Genomic DNA, 16,862 nt, shown 5'->3' on the forward strand with positions numbered 1-16,862 from the left:
CTCTCGGCGAATGGCGTCAAATCAAATTGCATGAGAGAAAGGAGTGAGTTTCTCTCCTTTTCAGCTTGATTTTTTATAGCGATTTAAGGAAACGGAGGTGTCTTATACCTCTTTCAAGTAGAATTCACATGTATTTATAGATTATTTGATACTTAGGAGTTAGGACAATACAACGTGTACACTGCTCTGATCGGGTTTTTAATAGATTCTGGACTATGGGGAGGGTATTTTTGAATGATTTATTAGCTCACTCGTGTGAAAACATTTTTCGCAAACGAATATTTTCCTCCCATTATTTATTTGTGAGTTTCACAATTTTGAGTACACTCTTCACTTCAGTTCAAGCTAAGAGCTTTATACGTAATTTGGCGGAACTTGTACTTCCTTTATCCTCCGTTCATCTATCGATTCCGGAAAACTAGCTTTAGGTGGTAAAATCAAGGTTACTTTATTTTATTTTGAGTATTAATTATGGTCATTTAAATTAAAGTAGTGGGTACTAAAGACGAAATGTTTTAAATGACTGTAAATAATTTTAATTTGTTTTTAAATGTTTAAGTCTGATTTTTTTTGCTTCCAAATAGATCATGCCTTGTGTATTCCCCCTTTTTACTTTTGTTTTGTTAGGTGGTTTGGCTGGCTTTAATTTTTGAAGTATATTCCAGTCAGAGAGTAATACCACTTTTGGTCTAAATCTTTTTAATGTATCACATACAATATGTCATGAAAAAAGGTTGCAGTGTTGGACTATTATATATGTAGAACATTTTGGTAATAAATTGAAGTTAACACCTAGAGCTATAATCTTGTTATTCACTGGCCCCTTTGCTTCGGTGATTGACTGATTGTATAACTTGGTGGCCTTGCAAATGGCATCTTTCAATGTTGCATGAGTTTTAATAAGTTGAAAAGCAGATAGATCCTTGTACATATACATATATATACTGAGCTAACCTTATGTTGGAGCAAGTCATAATTAATAAATAAAAAATTATAGACTGCCAATAATTTATCTCTTGTGACTGTTTTCCTTTTTGTATTATGCTAGTTTATGGCATTGATACTACATAATCTCCTTTAGTTTACTACAAGTTATCATCCTTCCCTTACTAGTAGCTGGTGGCATCATCTGATGCTTTATTTTCTTCCCTTCTAATTTTTATTTTAGTTAACATCAATTCACCATCAGTTTTGCAGAGATTGAAATCCCACCTGCAGAAAAGGCTAAAATTTCTAAAGCAGGTTGTCTCACATTAGGTCTACCTGACTTGACAAAAGAGATAACCGGATCAAGAAAAGGAGACTTGAGATGCAGCAAACAAACCCAAATAAAACCCATATCTCACAAGAAACCTATTTTAAGCTTGCAAAAGTAGCTAGAGGAATTAAATTCCTTCGTGCTGCAAGAATGCGGTCTATTGCTGAAACTCAAAAATCAAACATTACCCACTCGAAGGGACCCTGTGATGCGCAAGCAAAAGAATCTGCTACTGTAACAGCCCTACAGAGCAATGCCAGAACTGTGGAGGGATCAGTGGGCAATATCTTTGCAAATGAGGGCAAAAAGCGTAGAGTTGAGGTAATAACAATTGATTCTGATGAAGAAGGGTCAAATGATTGTTTGCCGGTTAAAAACTTGGCTGGTAGTTATGGCAAATTATGGGCGGAGAATTTTCTCAAAGAGTTCAAGGAACAACACCTGTTGAAAGAGAATGGCAACTCTGGGACAAGTACAAATAATTACAAGGGCAAAGAAGTGGCAGTTGATGTTTCGCAAATGACCACTCCTTGTGAGCACAGATCACATGATACAAATACAAATGTAAGTAGTCCTTGAGTATATTTCTTTACTAAATATTTTTTGGGTAATGGTACAGTGACAATACCAGTAAAGGGAGAAACTTGACAAGTATTCTGTTCATACTGGCACCGACCAGATTGATCTGAACTCAAACATATATTCTGTATTGGTATAGGCATTTCCAAAACAGGAAACCTATAATGTAATAAAATTGTGAAGATTGATCTGAGCTTTCATGAACTTTTTTTTTAATTTTAATAAGTTCAATTATGGATGTCATTTAGTATTTGTCAACTATCAAATTAATATTTTTTAGGTTTTTACATGTTTTGTATGAGTTTTGAATATGCCTCTAAAAGCACTTCCGATTCCAATTTTCAACTTTTTGAATCAAAATTTTGGACTTTGCAAATAACTATTTTTCCATTTTGTATATTTAAGTGCATTCTGGACTGGATTATATCTACTTAATTGTGTGGTCATGTTGGGAATATTTTAGTTTAGTTGTGCATTTTTATTAGAGTTTATTAATCTCAACTTCTCTCTAGAAGACTGGCTAGGAAGGGACCCGATATGCTAAATCAGATGATCTAGTATTTCGTAATCTGAATATAATATGTCATTTGTATTCGCAGTTCTCCCCATCTCTAACTCCCATGTCTATTATTTTTTACCTTTTAAAACTTTTATTGATCTGGTACATGACTACTCACTACTTGTCCCTTTCACCTTCCATATCCATGAATTTCAGATCATTCTATGGTTCAGATAGACAACATGGACCAGTTTTTACCCCAAATTCGATTATTAACATTTAACATTTTTTGGTACAGATATTCAGTGGTGCATGATAATGGCAAACTAAGCCAGATAATATCTAACTATGATTTCATAGAAAACATTAGAAACTAAGATTGATAAATTACATGATTTTTTTTTTTGCCTAGGAACATTCATATATTTAAGGTTTCCTTTTTATTTCTCATCTTTTTGTTTTAAACGGAGAAGGCTGTCAGAGTTCCAGATCCATAATTTCTACCTATGAAGTTTGAACACATGTCCTCTTGTCATCCTAGCAATAAACACTTGAAATACAAAAAAGAAATAATGCATTTTCAGTTAAGCTAAATTAAGTCATTGTGTTAAACAAATAGACTACTTAGCCAACTGCTAATGGAGGGTATTTTTGGAACAGAATGTGCACCATTAAGTTTCTGAACTTTCTAAAAGTATACACAGCTATGAGACGTAGAAACACTCATGTCTAATTACATGAGCTAAAAAAATGTAAATTACAAGCAGAATTTTAAATTTTACTCATTGAACTTCATGTTTTATGTATTTAAAACAGAGTTGTGCCAAGGAAGGAGAGGTGGCTAGAACATATGATCCAGATTTTGCAAAGGATGTTGAAATGGTAGAAGATGAATCTTTATATAAGTCTCCGGATATGGAAGCAAATTGTTCATATGATGTTGATGGGTTGCCTGGTGATGGTTTGGAGGAGTTATGGCGGGATATGGGTCTTGCAATGGAAATAGCTCAGGTGCTTTTATTATTTCTAGCTGTTTATTTCTTCCTTTTTTTTCTAGTTTCCATAACCGCAGCATTGAGTTGGTGTGACTCATAAAGTATCAGTGCCTCAGTGGTTTCCAAAGCCTTCACCTCTGTGACATATCCAAAACTGTTCTTAGGGGTTTGGAGAAACTGTGGTTGCCACAAATCGAGAGTAGTAAAATTATGATCAATAAATGGTTAAATCGGGAAAACATTAGTTCCCTGAGTGGTTTGAGAGCAGTTTCGGGGTTTAGTAATCTCTGTGATTGCCTAAAATATCAGTGTTGTCTCCATAAATAAGAGTTCTGCAGTTTGAGAGCAAACTCTAATTTAAATGGAATTGGCACAACTGAGAAATTATTAAGTGCCAGTGTGGTTTTACAAAACCATCAGCTTTATACCTCCGCCACCCAAAGCTGTCTTAGGTTTCCGAAGCACAGCAGTCAACTCAAAACAGTGGTTTTGTCTGCATAACTAGAGTTATAGAAGTTTGAGAGCAAGTAAGCTTATGACATATATGGTCGGTCCAACTTCAAATGAGTAGTTTTCCAAAGCTGCAAGCTCTTTATTGCCATCACCTCAAAATGAGACTTGTCTCTCTATAAATAGGTTACTACTTGCTAGGGTTTTGACAGCAGTAATCCTAAGAGAAGTTGTCTTTTGAGGGTTTGCATGAGAATGGAGAATTTTTTTATCATGGGTAAGCCGGGTACCCCCGGTAAAATGTAGATACTTTTCTTATTTATACAATCGTTAGTAGGCTATCAGCCACTAACCTTCAAAAAAAAAAAAAAGAGAACGGAGAATTTTTTATTTCATGAAGTATTTGTCACCATCCTTAAATAGGGGAATATTTGGCTGTAACTAGCACTGTTGAAGGTATGCAAGTCTGAAACGCTTGAATTACACATGCACATAGCACCGACAAACGTTGTGTTATTATTTGAACCCTTCAAATACACCTCAATTTCTAATTTGATGTTCTTATAGCTATTTTTGCACCATTCATCAGTTTAGAATCAGCGGAACTCTTGAATTTGCCTCTAGTAAGAAACTTAATAAGAGAAAAGAAGCACAGGAAACTATAGTCACCAAGACATTAAATCAGATCAGCTGATTGCAAATTTGAAAAGACTGGCGGTTTTATACCAGACCTGACTGGTGAAGCAGCAAAGTTCACAATTCAAATGTTTCCAAAAGCTTCACTAAATTTTCTCTATTTGTCCAGGAGAATGAAGGTCAAGAAGGAGACGCTACACCCATCAAAAGGCCGGATCCATGCGAAGAAGAGGATGGAGAAGAAGTGTGTGTGCATGACTGCAAACTAGATGAGCAACATGGCCTTGTCTGTCGCATCTGTGGCCTCATCCAGAAGAAAATTGACACAATTTTTGAGTACCAGTGGCACAAGGTATGCAATTTAAATCCTTTGTGGCACTGCAGCTTTTGAGGTTTGCGTACTGGTTACCAGTGATGTCTGTGAGCACAAGTAATTTTAGTTTGTTACGCAGGCTAAATTTTTATACTTGATAGAAACACTGAACTGTTGTAGCAATTATGTGTCATATAGTTAAGCTAAGACATCTTTTACCTGTTGGTGTATCTTGATGCCACATCCCTGTGGTAGTAGTCCAGAAAAGTATCGTACTGGAAGAACCAGCCCCTGTTGTGGTACTTTTACCTGTATATATGTACTTTCACCGGGTAATATGTATAGTAGGGGGCGGGTGCAAAATTAATACTGGTCCCTTTACAGCACCATCAATACAGTTTTTCTTATTTTCACTTTTATGTTGAGTGCTGATTTTTTTCTTTTTTGGTCACAGCGTTCAAGATCAATAAAGACATATCCTGTAGAGCCCAGGGGCCGGACAGACTCAAATGTTTCTGACAGGCCCTCCAAATTGCTTGCTGCCTTTGATGAAGTGGCAATATGTGCCGACATGGCCATCCATCCAAGGCATTCAAAGCACATTAGGGCTCACCAACTGGAGGGGTTCAATTTCCTGGTAAAGAACCTGACGGGAGACAATCCTGGTGGGTGCATTCTGGCACATGCACCTGGTTCAGGGAAAACTTTCATGCTGATCACCTTCATACATAGCTTTCTGGGCAGGTACCCCAATTTGCGACCCCTTATTGTTCTCCCAAAAGGTATAATTCCAACCTGGAGGAATGAATTCAAAAACTGGCAAATAGAAGACATCCCCTTGTATGATTTCTATAGCTGCAAAGCAGATACTCGATCACAACAGCTTGAGATTTTGAAGTCTTGGGAGGGGAGTAAAAGCATTCTTCTCTTGGGGTATCAGCAATTTGCATCTATAGTCACTGATGACTCAGACAATATCACTGTAAGAGAGTGCCGTGATAAACTGTTAAATGTACCAGGATTGTTAATTCTCGATGAAGGTCATACACCAAGAAATGACGAGACCAATTGCTTGAATTCTCTTGCCAAAGTTCAAACTGTACGAAAGGTTGTTCTCTCTGGTACGCTTTTTCAGAATCATGTGAAAGAGGTTTTCAACATAGTGAACCTCATTCGACCGAGATTTCTTATGAGCGAACATGCACGGCCAATTGTGCGGCGGATCTTGAGCCAGGTCAACATGGCTGGTCGAAGGAATACCAGCTTGTTTACAGAGGCCCTGTTTTGTGAGTTAGTAGAAGAAACCTTGAAACAAGAAAAGAATTCCTCTACAAAAATCGATGTTATTAGAGGTTTGAGGAAGCTAACTGAGAACATCCTTCACTACTACAAGGGTGACCTTCTAGATGATTTACCAGGCCTCTTTGATTTTACCGTAATGCTGAACCTCACTTCCAGACAAAAAGGAATAGTTAAAACCATTTGCCGTTCGAATGGTGTCTTCAAGAGAAACTCCTCATGTGCATTGGTATCTGTTCATCCATCACTGGAGGAGATGAAGGACAGTCAGATTGAGACCATTTTGAAATCACTAGATATATCAGAAGGAGTGAAGGCGAAATTTATATTGAAACTCCTCTCCCTTGCTGTCTCAAATAATGAGAAGGTGTTGGTGTTTGGCAGGTACTTGCGTTCCCTAGATTTGCTTCAAAAGCTTGTAATTGAGACAAAGGGATGGGTCCTGAACAACGAGGTGTTCAGAATCACCGGAAGCACATCTCAGAATGATCGGGAGTGGGCGACAGAGAGGTTTAACAATTCAAAGGATGCAAAGATTCTCTTCGGGTCAGTGAAAGCATGCGGTGAGGGAATATCACTTGTGGGGGCTTCGAGATTGGTGATATTAGATCAGCATGCAAATCCATCTGTCATGAGGCAGGTGGTTGGCCGTGCATTTCGGCCGGGTCAGGTAAGTACACCTGAGTTTATATAATTTGATCCTTTTTATTGTTAATTTTGATGCTTTGGAAGAAAATGATGTTTCTCATGCATACTCTGGTAAAGCATAAGGATATGCCAGGTTTATTCTTTGGCAATATAAATATGCTTTGTAGTTTGTACTCTCCATTCCTCATATCATTCAAAGAAGAAATTTCATGGGCACCCCTACAAACATCAGATCATCACAAAAATGCCCCTAGAAGACAAAAATTGTCATGGAAAACCCTTCCAAAATAAACATATTATTTTTGCTTCCCTTGTTCTCAAGTATTGCATAAATTACCCATTTTGTCCTCATAGATTTCCTCTGCTTGGCTGAGGATAAAAGGGCAATTTTTGACATTTCTCTCTTATATGTGAGGATAAGAGAAATCTTTGCCTGGCTGAGGATAAAAGGAGTATGAATATAAAATTTCTCTCATTTTGTAGAGGCAAACATATAACTTTGTTCAAAAGGATGTGTAAACTTCATTTTCTTTCTAAACTGTATTCTGCAGAGGAATGAGAAAAGAATGATAATATGGGTATTCTTTGAAGTAAATGGGAGAGTGTAAGCATTCTCATCAAATTATATACATGATTTGGTAAATGTTGGCCGTATTTGTTTAAAAATTGTTTGTATGTAGGTGAAAAAGGTATTTTGTTATCGGCTGGTGGCTTGCGAGTCACCAGAGGAGGAAGAGCATGCAACCTCCTTATGCAAAGAGGTTGTCACCAAAATGTGGTTTGAGTGGAGGGAGAGTGAATTGTGCCATTACAGCCCAGGGTTGGAAGAAGTCGATTTTGACAATTGTGGGGATGTATTTTTCGAGAGTGATGTTTTGCGCGAAGATGTCAATGCTTTGTACAAGAGGTAATCTAATTTAATTCTATTCAATGTTTTGTGTCACAAAGTTTAGTTGCCATAAATGCCCTTTTCAAACTCAGTTGGGAAGTGTACACAACTCCAAAAGGCAATTGGGCAGGTTCAATTCACTTGTACTAGGTAAATGTCTTAACTACTGGATTCAAGAGGTATTATTAGGATAAACTAATTCGTAGTTTTTGGGAGGGCATATATGCAAGAAGCTCATCCTCTTATAAAATGCTTTGAGATACTTTTACCTGATTATATCATATTACAATGTATAACAGATGATGAAGTACTGATGTTCTGGAGATTAGGTTGTGGTAGCCGGTAGCTATAGAAGCTCATTTTTGGCCCTAAAATTGCTTCAAAGCGGTTCAGTAATCCGATGTATTTTGCCTTTTGATGGTAGTTGCAGTTTTTATATAAGATGTAGAGAATTTGGTTTGCTGCTACTGGTGCTATCCTAAAAAGATTAATGCAAGCTTTTGTTTTGTGCAACTTGAATGTGATATTTAAACTTCTACTTCAGTGCTACTTAAGAACAAGTTGTTACTAGGGGTGTCAACAAATTGGGTGGAAGCATTTTCATAACCTTACCTATTAAGTTAATGAAAAAAAAATTTACCCTTATCCTAAAAAGATAAGTTAATGGAATTTTTTTTTTGTCTATACACATCTCATTGAATACAGTACAAATGAAATAAACAGAAAAAAAAATGTCATTGAATAAAAATCTCGTTATAATATATTCAAGAACCTTCATTATAGATATGGATCATGAATAAAATTATAATATATTATGCATCATTGTCATACACACACACGGGTACAAAATAGTCTTTATTTGTATTCTTATCTGTTATTGTAATAATTTTTTTTTATTCTTACTTGTATCTGATAAGTTAACGAAAAAACATTATATGTATCTGTTTACATACGGATCATATAAACATACAAAAGAGAGTATTATTGACATCTCTTAATTACCGATGGATAAGATCCAGTTTGATCTGCAATCTGCGATCATACCGACATTTAATTCGGTTATTTTAGTCATTAAAGTCTAGTGATGAACGTTTTGTCCTTTGCTGGCCCGGTCGTTAATTAAGAAATTAAAAACATTTTTCAATTATTCAGAAACCCTGTACTTGATCTTTTTCTCCTAGAACCTTTCAGATTTGTCTAAGCTTTAATTAAATTGCTATCAATTTCGTTAATTGACTGAATGTTTACAAAAATACTTCTGAATCAGTCACTTGTGAATTTTATTTTATTTTTGACGTCTTTTTTAAATTCGTGAACTTTTCTTTCTCCTTATTTTATTACTTAGGAATGAATGATTCCTTAAAATAAATTAATTGCCATGGACCTCTCTCAAACAAGACACGCATGCACACTGCACACAGAATCCATATAGAAAATGCATTACATTGCACATCTTGCAGAATATTTATATATAGAAATAATATAGAATAATAGATAGATTGTATGGAAATTTTGATTTCATAGGAATCGAAATTTCGATTTATTTAGGCAAGTTTAAAGGAACCGAATTTCTTTTTGATTCCTTTAAGATCCAGCGTATCCATAGAAAATCGCCTAAAAGAACTGAAAAAGTTCCTTCTATGAGAGGCAATCCATCGATTATCCTATATTATTTTCAAATTTCTATAAACAAAAAATTCTGCCCGTCTTGCTTTCTGTTAAGAAATAAATCCCAGGACAGTTATTACTAGGATATGAAATCTGTACAGAGCTATTCTCCTGCGTATCTTGTGATTATCACAAATGAGTCAAAAAGAAAAAAAATATAAAATCAGCAATCTATCTTTACACCAAGCTATATAATACATTTATATACCCCCGCTCACACTTAACTCAGGCCCTATCTTTTTATCACACGTGTATATTACAAACCCTATACATATTATTTTATCATTCTAAATTGACAAGTTTAGCCATATATTATTCAATCATCATAAATGTCAATTATGTCATGCCACAAAATCATGCAATAAATGTGAAGAGGCAAACCTCTGTCGATCCTCCATACTCATATATTCGAAATCTCCTGCATCAGCACCTAAAGGTATAGAATTGTGGGGCCCACCACCATACATTTCTTCCCCTTGACCTTGAACAACATGTTGTAACCCTAGTGTAAGTGAAACACCTCTGTTGCTGGCACCACCATCGTACCGCCCCATTTCAGCCATGTGGTACGCCATTAACCTCGGGTCTTGCAAAACATGACTGTTGTTGCTTGCAGGGTTTTCCTGCATATCACTTCTTTGGAAGTTGCCATGGGGCCCACAGTTATCAATGGGTTGGGAGAAGGATATGAACTGACTCATTTGACCCGTTTGACTTGCTTGTTCATGATGGTAGTGGCTGTGGTTCCGATCAATTGACGGGCTGTTTAGGTTTTCATTATCTTCCGGGGACGATTTTGGCTCTTCTTTACCTTTGGCTGGTAGAGGTTCTGATGAGGAGTTCGAGTCTATCTCGGCATCAGCACCGAACTCTTCCTTGTACATATCTTCTATCATTGGCTTCCATAGACGAACCCTCGCATTAATAAACCAATTTGAAACCTGGGCCAAAAATAATCAAAAGTTACATTAGGGTAATGGTCACTCTATCAATGCCAATTACTCAGTCGACGATAACAGAACCAATTTCAATTTCATTTTTTTCTTTTAGGAACAAAACATTGTGTGGGAATTCAAAATCTCAAGGAAAGGAAATATAGACACAGCAATAAAGCTTACCTGACTCCGGGTTAATCCTGTTTGTCTCGCTAGCAATAACTTCTCTGAGTCCTTCGGGTACCTGTTGAAATGTGCCATTACCAAAAAACCATAAATATCGATCGCTCTTTGAAGTAAATGTAAATGAACTTAAATAAAAAGTACTTACGGGTGAAGAAAATGCTCGAAAAGCCATGCACGCAGAATTGTGACTGACGACTCAGGCAGACCTCTCTGGGGTCGCCATGTGTGCTGTTGCATCATGCCAAACTGTTGCATGGTTCTCTGCTGTCTTATCTGCTGATCTATATACCGGAGCCTTGATATGCCGCCGGCCTTGCTGGAGGTATCAGATTCGCCTAGGATTTTACGGGTAGACTGTATTTGGCTAGTTATTGCATCTCTGAGGGAGCGAAAGTGTCGGGAAATTGTTTGGAGTGCGAGTGCAGTATATGGTTTTGATGAACCAGGTCCAGCCACAGTGTCAAATGAGGAGACAACAATTTGCATCTGATGGTAGTATCTCTTGTACCTCCTATCTACCTATGTACCGGAATTGGTACATGATAAAGTGAATTAGTTAGGCGATGAAAGGTAATAATAATATGCCTTATGGGATGAGATTTGGATTGTTTTCATGCAGTGCCACTTGGCTATAAGGTATTATAACAGCATGAAAAAAAATTAGACATAAAATTACAGGTCAATAAAAAGCCAAATAAATAAATAAACCTAAAACCAAATGAGTACAAAAGCAGGCAATAACGGCATTTGATAGACCAAATTCCCTATATCAATATAATTAAATAAAATGAAGCACTTGGCATTTTAAATTTCAAATATAAATGCAAACCTCTTCTAGCATAGCCAATAGCTTTGTAACTTTATTCTGGAGATCCTGCCTTTCTGACGGTGACAGCTCAGCAGCTGAGTTACCTGCTAATTCCTGATTATTGTTCTCAATCTTTGCACCTTGATCTGCGATCTCATTACCACCCAAGCCACTTGCAGTTGCCTGATTTTGATTCTTCTCCCCTCTCTGTTTCAAGGCCTCTTTCACATTGACAACTTCATCTAATAATAATTGAGCCGCCTTCAAGTATTTCGAATTTGAAATTGAATTTGTCAAATTCAAATTTGAATTTACATTTTGTAGAACTCGCGTGTGAACAGCCGGGTCAGGATAAGTATTTTGCTTGTTAAAGAAATCTTGAGTAGAACTTGATGGTTGGTACTGATACACTGGTACAGGTACTTGTGTGCTAAGACTCAGCGACAACCCCTGCCTCGGTGCGACTGAGCCATTTAGTAGCATCATTTGAGTACCTATTCCCATGTCAAGCTCAGTATTGCTAATGGCATTAGGCACTCCAGAAAATTGACTCTGTGAAACCATGGAAACAGGAAATTGAAGTAGATTTCCTGAAATGTCGGTTGTATCATATAGCATGTTTGCTGGTACAGTCGTGTCTTGGTACGAAGAGCGTACTGAGTCTCTTTGGTTGGTAGAACTCAAATAAAAGGTCGCCATGCTTTCCTCTTTCAGTAGTGTCTTGATAGAACATTAACATGAAGTGCACATGAAGGGTACTTGGGTAAAATGCTGAGTTTGCAAGGTGCAAATTATAAGAGTTTGCTGCAAGAATTAGGATCATTATAAGACTCAGAGAATTTGTAACAAAAGAATATAAATGAGAGAAGTGCAAACTTTATTATCTCATCTTTTATATTTCTTATTTGGGTAATTGGTTAGCCAGTTCTATAAAGAACCTTGCACACAATTTTGAATTTAGAAAGATAAGTAGCAAAGCTTGGTTGTCAGGTAGTTCAAAATTTGCAAAGAACAATGAGATGGAATAATTTTCCGTTAGTCTTCTTGCTAAAATATTTCCTTTTGTTATGTATTGAGAGAACAAACCAAATTCCAAACTAAGAAAAACCAAGAAGCATGCTGTAAGGATCGTAACTTGGGAAAACAAACTTCTAGTTTAGTATAGTTCAGGCAAAAGCATCTGAAAAACAAATATCTCGAAAGTTAAATATGGTTTAGCAGTATTGCCTGTATACAAAAATATCATAGAAGATAGTCAAGAAAACACAAAGCTCTCAGAAGTCAGAATTGAGTTTTCAAACATCAAATTCACTAAAGCAACGAAAAAGGAGAATATAAGAACCAGTTTTGCAGCAAAATTCATTCCAAAATTTCAAAATTTAATTATAAATTTGAGCTCATGCGCGAAAGTATGTTATGTATTCTGCACTTTAAAAAAATTATCTAAAATAGAAACCAAAATAAATTGATGCATAATTGAAGGAAGAAACAGCAGAAGCAACATTTGAATCAACTTGAAAAAAAATCCATGCCTACACCTTACAGGAGGATTAAGCTCAAAATTTGAAATTGATACCTTGGGAAATGGAGAGAGGGCAGCTTGTTAGGGGAGCAAGAGCAAATAACTCATAACGAAGAGATGATTCTGCCTTTTTGAAATTAAAATACTCTCAAATTGGAACAAAAATACAACATCAGATCCCTAGGATCAAATATTGAATTGATTTATACAAAATTAGCAGCTTTCTTTGGGCCTCCACATCAAAATAAAATAATTTGTCCACCAATTGGAGCTAAACTACCTAAGCTGTAGTTTAAGAAACTGACTTTTTAATATTTCCCTCTCTCTCTCCTCGCTTTCTCTCAGTCTCTCTCTCTACATTATCATCAGAGGAGGTTTTGGAAAATGGAAACCCAGCATTGTATTATGTACGTGAGAAGTTCCGATAATGTCCCTCCCAAAAAAGGCATACCTACTTACAAAAACACCCTTTTTCACTTTTTTATTGCGTAATTTTAGTCGCTATTTTCATTTTGAGCCCCATTTTTTTTTATTTCTCAAATGTATCAGTATATTTGTTCTCATATGTACGAGGAAAGAAGTTCATTATGTTAAAAACTTAAAATGTAATTATAGCAAGCGATGCGTTGAGGAATTTTCAGAGTTCTATCGGACTAAAAAATATAGTCAAGACTCAAAGATTCGAGAAGAGTTTAACATGAATTGGTTAGTAATTTTTTTATGTATATCAAAAAATTGAATTGTTGTAAATAACAATATGCGTTTGTCGAACGGATAGGTACCGTCAAACGATTAATAAAAAATAATCGGGAATAACCGGTTGATTAGTCGGGAAAATTCGGAACAGTTTGATCGCTGCCAACGACTAATCGGTCGATTAATTAACCTAAACAGCTGTTTATTACAACATTGGATTGAATTAAATGGTGTAAAGTTGAGTGATTGATGGTGCAACTAATTTTACAATTTCTTCACAGTTTTTTTTAGTATATTAAACTTCATTATTAACGTACTTGGTAATGAAAGCAACAACAAAAAAATTAGAAGGATCTCATAACACAGAAAATTGTTTATCCATCTCAGCCGTTTATATGGTCAGATCAGCTTACAAGGGACCTTGGTTTGGAGGCAGTATATTTATCTCTCAAGATCAATATGCACACAACGATAAATAATAACTTGATTTATTTTCTTGAGAAAAAAAAAATGAGAATCAAGCATACACAATTTCTAACAACATGGAGATATTTTTTTTGAAGAATGGAATCAATTGATTCTCATTTATTGAATGTGTATTCATCCGTAAAACCTAAAGATTTCTATATTAGTAACAATATGTATTACATTTTTCTTTAGCTTATTATATGATAAAATGGGGTTCACTATTTCATCCCTTGAAAATTCAAATTAAGTATACAGTGAAAGTTGATCTTGTTGTTTTTTAGTACAAAATCCCATCTATATCTACCTCAAGCTCCATGACTTTCACGGTGTTAGACATTTTATTAACTTATTTTGATAGGGTTAGAGTTGGCTAATTTATCTTTCTTTCTTAGCTTTATAAATCATTGTATAAATATTAATTAATGAAATTATAAGTAAAAATCATCAACTGACTTGAAAAAAAACATACTGCAACAACATGAGTTCAAACAAAAATGTTCAACGGTCATTTTAATTAGGATTTTGCTAATATATCTATCATGCTATTGATTATGTTTGTCACTCAACCGTTTCATAACAAGCAAATCAACAGTCTTAATTGCTATAACAATGTAACATGTATGAACCTTTTTTTTGTGGTTTTCTAAGGGTGCGTGCGTCAATATTATTTTTTTTAAAGACGACTGTCTAAAAACTAAAGTCTTGTTTCCTAAGTTTTATTTTCAACTTAACAGCATGTCAATGTATATTTTATTTTTCCACCAAACTTCATAGTTTGTGATACTTCAACAAAATAAAGACATTTTTTCCCAAATATTTACAAGAATAATACTAATATTTCAAAAAAAAAGTTACAATAGTATGCCTAAAATGAACGAGTCAAAGACAGATTGAATGTTTGCATAGAAGTTGACTTGGATGTATTATCTATGTATATATACATAAAAGTAAGTCATAATCTTGTTGAACATTTAATTGGGATAGAGAATCTAATTTTTAAAAACTCCGGAATAGGCAACAATTCTTCAAATAGCTTATTCTTGCAGAGTTGTTGACTTGGTTGTGTAATTATATAGTTAAGAGGTTATATTCCCATAACAACCAGTTGGTAGACCTAAAACCTTGCTTGAAACATCCATTTTGGCCTCTATCAGTCTATCGCTCTCTTTCTCTCTCTAACCTATCTTTTCTTTTTCTTTTCTTTCTAGACCCCAAATATTTAACAGTAGGTCTTGGGCCTACAGCAGCCTAGCTTCTCTTTTTGTAATGCCTTTATCCTGTGCTCCCAAGCATGGAACAGGGGATGAAACGAAATCCAAATCACTTGCAAAGTTGCAATAAACAAAAAAAATATAGTTTGCTTAAACTAATCATCCTTTATTTAAAGACCACATGCCCTTAATCAATTGTGCCTGATTATTTTGGTGGTTACATTGCCTTAAACCTCATCTAATTGCTGTCAATACTAGGGTTGGCAATAATAAACTCGTAGTTAGCGGCTCACTCGGATTAGTTCAGGAAAAAATCATAATTAACTCATTTGATTATGGTTCGGTTCATTATTAACGAGTTTAAACTTGACGCTGACTTATGTCTTAGCTCGCTGAAAGAAGAATATGAAGCTATTATGCAACTCGTTTATTATCCCTCTTTGTGTCTATTATGAGAGGATGAAGTTCATTATAAAAAAATTTCTTTCTAACTTGTGATTTATGAGTGGTTCACAACTTTAAATTGACAAAAATCTTTTATCTATGCATGTTTCACGGTACTAATTATAAGTCGTTAATGAGCTAGTTCGGCTTCATTCGTGATTGGCTCGGCAACAATCAAGCTCGCTCAGATCGATTCCTTATGACGTGACGTAAATTCAAAATTTGTAAAACTTGATTCGACTCGACTCGACTCGACTCGACTCGTTAACATCCTACTCTATACAAAATCTAATCTGACATAATGTGATTTTTTTCCGAGCTAATATTTCTTGTGTCCCAATTTTCTAAGAGCGTCATTTAATGTAGAGACATTAACATTAATATCAAATAGTGGACGTAGTTATGAGCTTCCATAACTTTCTATAAAGCACCTTCTTTTAGAGCTCCTAATTGCTCCAGGGGTGCAAACGGATCGGAATCCGATCCGCTTTTGTACTTTTTTTGGTGCTTTGTTTTCTCCTATCTACAAGACTACAAGCAGAATATATTTGTGATAACAGAAATATATATATATATATATATATATATATATATATATATATATATTTTTTTTTTTTTTTTTTTTTTTTTTTTTTTTTTGCAAAGTGAAATATATATAATTTAACAAGCAGCCATTGATCATTTTCGCTAGTGATCTACTGAGGTGAGAAATTGTTTTATCTGTCTTGATTTGAAAAAATAAAACATTAACAACAATCTTGGTTTAATAATTAGTTTGATTACTACATGCATAATTTTTAAATGCATTCGTTCAGTAATTTTGGCTAAATTCATTCGTTCATACAGTTAAAAAAAATTATAAACAAATTTTGAAAAACATAAACAAAAAGACTGAATGCAAGGATTTTGAACACACATGTAAAGTATGAAGTATGAACACATACATTTACAGTTCATTCTATTCAGAAGCTGTTTAGTCAGCAGTTGTTTCAGTACTTGGAATTTTTTTAGGTACTTATTTGTCTGAATGGATGAGTTCAATATGACATGTAAGTATATGCATTTTGAAAGTACACATAATATTATAAAATACTGAAAATGGGGATGAGATTAAAAAAAAAAAAAAGTTGTTTAAGGTGAGGAGCATTCTGATCGATCCAACTCATTGGATTTTTGACAGAATGTGAAATCTTATTAGGAATCTTAGCGGTGTTATATTGATGGCTGCTATAATCAAAATCATAATTACTGTGTAAATTATTAGGCAAGAAGTGTAAGTACAATAGAGACATACTTAATATTATTTCAAATTTAGTTGATAGAATTAACTCAAATTTAAACCTAAATACATACTAGGT

At 35.0% G+C, this 16,862-nt stretch overlaps 2 protein-coding genes across 3 annotated transcripts; one reads left to right on the forward strand and one right to left on the reverse strand.

Moving 5' to 3' along the window:
- Window positions 1-8,150, forward strand: LOC144559857 (protein CHROMATIN REMODELING 35-like). Its single transcript, XM_078309009.1, has 7 exons — window positions 1-43; window positions 1,190-1,822; window positions 3,153-3,347; window positions 4,587-4,769; window positions 5,185-6,699; window positions 7,358-7,584; window positions 7,866-8,150. Exons 2-7 carry the CDS (start codon window positions 1,310-1,312, stop codon window positions 7,867-7,869), a joined length of 2,637 nt encoding a protein of 878 aa, XP_078165135.1. The 5' UTR covers window positions 1-43; window positions 1,190-1,309; the 3' UTR covers window positions 7,870-8,150.
- A 1,185-nt stretch (window positions 8,151-9,335) lies between these two features.
- LOC144559124 (BEL1-like homeodomain protein 7) lies at window positions 9,336-13,093 on the reverse strand. Of its 2 annotated transcripts, XM_078308076.1 has the most exons (5): window positions 12,740-13,093; window positions 11,185-11,967; window positions 10,501-10,874; window positions 10,353-10,413; window positions 9,336-10,175 (listed from the first exon to the last, which is right to left on the reverse strand). In XM_078308076.1, the coding sequence occupies exons 2-5, from the start codon at window positions 11,860-11,862 to the stop codon at window positions 9,576-9,578; spliced, it is 1,713 nt and encodes a 570-aa protein (XP_078164202.1). In that variant the 5' UTR covers window positions 11,863-11,967; window positions 12,740-13,093; the 3' UTR covers window positions 9,336-9,575. The 2 variants fall into 2 exon arrangements, with proteins under 2 accessions (XP_078164202.1, XP_078164203.1); XM_078308077.1 differs by lacking the exon at window positions 12,740-13,093 and having other exon boundaries at window positions 11,185-11,981.
- Between the last annotated feature and the right edge of the window lie 3,769 nt (window positions 13,094-16,862).

The sequence above is a fragment of the Carex rostrata genome, chromosome 9, assembly GCF_964058835.1.
Source record: "Carex rostrata chromosome 9, lpCarRost1.2, whole genome shotgun sequence".
Lineage (NCBI taxonomy): Eukaryota > Viridiplantae > Streptophyta > Magnoliopsida > Poales > Cyperaceae > Carex > Carex rostrata.